The sequence below is a fragment of the Anopheles aquasalis genome, chromosome Y (genome assembly GCF_943734665.1).
Source record: "Anopheles aquasalis chromosome Y, idAnoAquaMG_Q_19, whole genome shotgun sequence".
Lineage (NCBI taxonomy): Eukaryota > Metazoa > Arthropoda > Insecta > Diptera > Culicidae > Anopheles > Anopheles aquasalis.
The window spans coordinates 1,680,830-1,684,904 of record NC_064879.1 but is presented as its reverse complement, the minus strand read 5'-3'; the positions used below and the strand labels follow the sequence as shown (position 1 = coordinate 1,684,904).

General features: G+C 49.1%; 2 protein-coding genes across 2 annotated transcripts in view; both read left to right on the top strand.

Annotated features, from left to right (window-relative positions):
• The first annotated feature begins 662 nt into the window (after positions 1 to 662).
• Positions 663 to 2,284, top strand: LOC126580020 (dual specificity mitogen-activated protein kinase kinase 6). Its single transcript, XM_050243850.1, has 2 exons — positions 663 to 1,472; positions 1,567 to 2,284. Exons 1-2 carry the CDS (start codon positions 821 to 823, stop codon positions 2,043 to 2,045), a joined length of 1,131 nt encoding a protein of 376 aa, XP_050099807.1. The 5' UTR covers positions 663 to 820; the 3' UTR covers positions 2,046 to 2,284.
• A 583-nt stretch (positions 2,285 to 2,867) lies between these two features.
• LOC126579565 (TBC domain-containing protein kinase-like protein) overlaps positions 2,868 to 4,075 on the top strand; it is a 3,409-nt gene continuing 2,201 nt past the window's right edge. Inside the window, exons 1-2 of the mRNA XM_050242968.1 lie at positions 2,868 to 3,401; positions 3,462 to 4,075. The exon at positions 3,462 to 4,075 is cut by the window's right edge and continues 146 nt beyond it. Of these exons, the coding sequence (XP_050098925.1) occupies positions 3,110 to 3,401; positions 3,462 to 4,075 (906 nt within the window). The 5' untranslated portion in view covers positions 2,868 to 3,109. The remainder of the gene's footprint in view (positions 3,402 to 3,461) is intronic.

Sequence of the window (4,075 nt, the reverse complement as noted above, 5' to 3'; positions counted from 1 at the left end):
ACTTCACCTGTTTCCTATAGACACTTTCGACTTTACCTGTTTCCTATAGACATTTTGCACACTGCCCAGAATCTGGGCGTCATCTGTCAAATCGCATACATCACAGACCAGTTTGACAGAACCGATTAGAACCGCAAGACGAAAATGACAGATGCGTCCGCGCAGAAATTTTCTGTAGCTGCATACATTATCTGCAGATTCTCTGAAGTGTGTACAGGGCGTTACAGTTCTTGGGTAACAATTTGTTCACATTACATGCGTTTGCTATTTTGAATGTGATTATCCATATGTGATTTTGAATGTGATCATCCATCATATAATTAGCTCGAAAGATAAAATATCTAGATTTCTTATATGTAATTGTTATAACTATTTATTAAAGTATTAAATAATTAAGGCGAGAGCATACACATTTTGATATTGCACATTTTGATATAAATTATTTTAATGGTAGAAAAAATACATTTTTCGCATGATTGAATTTTAATTTTGTCTTCAATTTTTCGTCACCTGTCTCATCACTTGACCGATCGGGGAAAGCAAAAGTATCCTACATTCGAGGAAAATATCCTTGTCCACCGGGTATTTTCTATTACAAGCGATCGTGCAATGACAGCAGCGGAATTGACCAAGTGTTGGTGTTGTATTGTTGAGATTGTGTTATACGCTGCTGCTCCGCTATTTTACGGCCGAGGGTCTTTAACTGAACGTGATCTGTGCTAATAATTATTGTCTTTAATTTGCTGCATCCTTGTCAACAGAACTAGGTCGCTGCTAATTACTCCGAGGTCGGCTTTGGTTTGCACTCAGCGTCGGTACGATGGCTTCCCGGAGAATAAAGCCGGGATTAAAGGTGAAGTTGGATGGACCGGGCAGCAGCAACAGTGCGGCGGACAGTACTGATAAGAGTACGCCGAGAAATTTAGATAAAAGAGGGACGCTGACCGTGGGTGAGCGATCTTTCGTGGTGGAAGCGGATCATCTGCGCAAGCTGGCCGACCTGGGCCGCGGGGCCTATGGCATCGTCGAAAAGATGCTGCATCAACCGTCCGGCACAGTGATGGCGGTAAAGCGAATTACGGTCACAAGCGGCATTGGCGTAGCTGGTGGCAGTGGTGGCGGCGGTGTGCAATCGCAAGAGCAGAAGCGATTGCTCATGGATCTAGACGTGTCGATGCGCGCCAGCGACTGCCGACACACAGTTCAGTTTTACGGCGCCCTGTTCCGCGAGGGAGATGTCTGGATTTGCATGGAAGTGATGGACACCAGCGTAGATAAGTTTTATCCGGTAGTGTACAAACGACCTGGCCGAACTATTCCGGAAGCCATTCTGGCACGCATTGCACTGGCCATCGTTCGCGCCCTACACTACTTACACACGGAGCTTCGAGTCATTCACCGGGATGTGAAGCCGTCGAATGTTCTTATGAATCGTCATGGGGATGTGAAAATGTGCGATTTCGGTATATCTGGTAAGTTCGGCTAGCTCTTCTCGCCTGTTCGCTACTGCACGGCAGCACCGCCCTCACCTCACCAATGATAATCGGACTCATTCGTTCGCTTCAGGCTACCTCGTCGACTCCGTGGCGAAGACGATTGACGCAGGCTGCAAACCATACATGGCACCCGAGCGAATTGATCCGGCAAGCTGCAGTCGAACTGCCGGCTACGATATTAGGTCCGACGTTTGGTCGTTGGGTATCACAATGGTAGAGATTGCAACAGGCCGCTTTCCATACGCTACCTGGCGGACACCATTCGAACAGCTCAAGCAGGTAGTGACGGATGAGCCGCCGCGGCTGCCTAAAGTGGCCACTGCCGGCAGCGAGCCGTTCTCAGCCGAATTTCACAACTTCATCGATCAGTGCTTGAAGAAACATTACCAAGACCGTGCCAATTACGAACAATTGCTCGCCATGGACTTTGTGAAGCGCTACGATGACGATAACACAAAAGGCGACACAAGTGAAATGGCACGGTATATATGCATGATTCTGGATGAAACCGATGCAATATCTGACAGTAGCGCCAGCCAACCCGAGTAACGCTTCCGATTGGATTCGCAGGCGATTAATGTAAAAATAAAAAGGGGGAAACTGTTTTGATTGCATTTGGAATCGTTTGGATTGTTGGCCATTGCCCTCTTTATGATTATGCTGCTAGAGGAACCTATTATGCACATTAATTGCTACAAGAGTGTATGCATTTTGAGCGATCTGTTATGATTAACAGTTTCCCAAGTATCGCAAGAGCCAAATAAAGTCCATCTCATTCAAATCCTGTGTGCAACACTGCAGGTATACTCAAACTCTTAATTTGACTGTTTATCCATCGTTTGACTACGAATTAATTTGGCCATTTCCTACGATTTCCGCGGGATCCCACTAGGAATCAATATTGCCCGTGATACCAAGGTGTTGAGCTAAATCGAAGCCCAAACCCAACATAAATCGGACCAACGAATTTTCAGCACCCAGGAGGAACCAAGTAGCCTTTTCACGAATCCCGATCCCGAATGCCAGAATGCACATAACCGGGAATCCTTTGCGTCCGTTCGAAAATAAAAGTGCGCGGTATCCGTCTGTGTTCGGTTTTCAGCCACCCTTGAGCGGCGGAGGTATGTGTATGTGTATGGAGCGGATGTGTATGTAGGATCGGTTCACACAAATGTGGAAACAGTTAATATACGGCTGTCATTTCAACGTTGAAAATCTGTGAAAAATTACGGGATTCAATAGGAACTGCAGCTCGATTACTGCATGATATTGTGGCCTACTGCATGAAACCAGTCAACCAACCAACGGGTTCGCTGCGTGTGTGTACGGCCTTAATGTTTACTGTTTCATTGTTTTTTTTCAGCTGTTGTTACTGAAAGATCTCGAGTCCTTTCGCTGCAATTGAATCCTGTCGTTTACTTCCAGGCCCAGATTTGTCGGTGACCGCATGAAGATGGAGCAAAGCCAATAACTACCTCGAAGGCAGAACCGGAAAAGCAAAGACCAGTTTCTTTCGAATAACAAAGCTATTATCGGCTGCAGTCTAATCGGCGCACGAACTGATAATTGCGTATTCCATTGACGCCCACCACTATCAACAATCAACGTGGCCGATGCCGATCGAGCTGCAGTTTGCAAGCAATCCTGGTGACCGATATCCGAAAACCAGCGGTAGTCGCAACAGCAGCACGGGCAACATGAAAATACCGGCCAAGCTGAACTCGCGCGTCTCGGTTTCGACGTTTTTCGCCAAATCGCACCCGAATGACGATTGCTGCGGCACCAACGGGCTACCGTTAACGCCGAACTCGATCGGCATCTTTGGCCGGTCGCAGCTGCTCAAATCCGACGAGCTGCGGCATGAGAACCTGTGTCTCTACTTGGATGTGATTCGCGGCAAGCACGGTAAGGGTCCGGTTCGGCTCCTGCCGCATCCAAGCCAAACTGACGGAGCTTTCCTTTCAGAGCGTACCATCATCGTGCAGGAGTACGTTGGTAGTTCGCTGGCGGGGACGTTCATCGGCGAGAACAACAAGCAGGAAACGCTGCTCCGAATCGGCTACCAGGTGCTGAAGGCACTCAACCACCTGAATCAGCATGAGCTGGTATGCCGCAACCTTGAGCCCGCCAACGTACTCGTCAGTCGCGAGTTCAGCATCAAGCTGTACAACTACGGCCTGTACCATATGACCTACGCCGGGCGGTACGTTTCTTTCCCGATTGGAAATGTGCGCTATCAGGCCCCGGAGGTGCTGCTCGGTAGCCGCGAAAACCCGAAAAGCGACGTGTGGAGCCTGGGCATTATACTGGCCGAGCTGGCCCTCGGTTGCCGGCTGTGGGAATCGCTCAAGTTGTCGCAGATCGTACGGAAGGTGCTCAGCCTCGTCAACACGCACAACGTGTTCGAGAAGATAGCGCGCGAGCACGAGCGACTGGAGGTATACGAGACGCTGGACGCGGCACTGAAACGGATCGTTCAGGAGTGTCTGACCGTATCGCCATTCCGGCGACCACTCGCGCGCGATGCGCTCGACGATCCGGTGTTTGACTTTTTGCGCCACGTCGAACTGTCGCCCGGG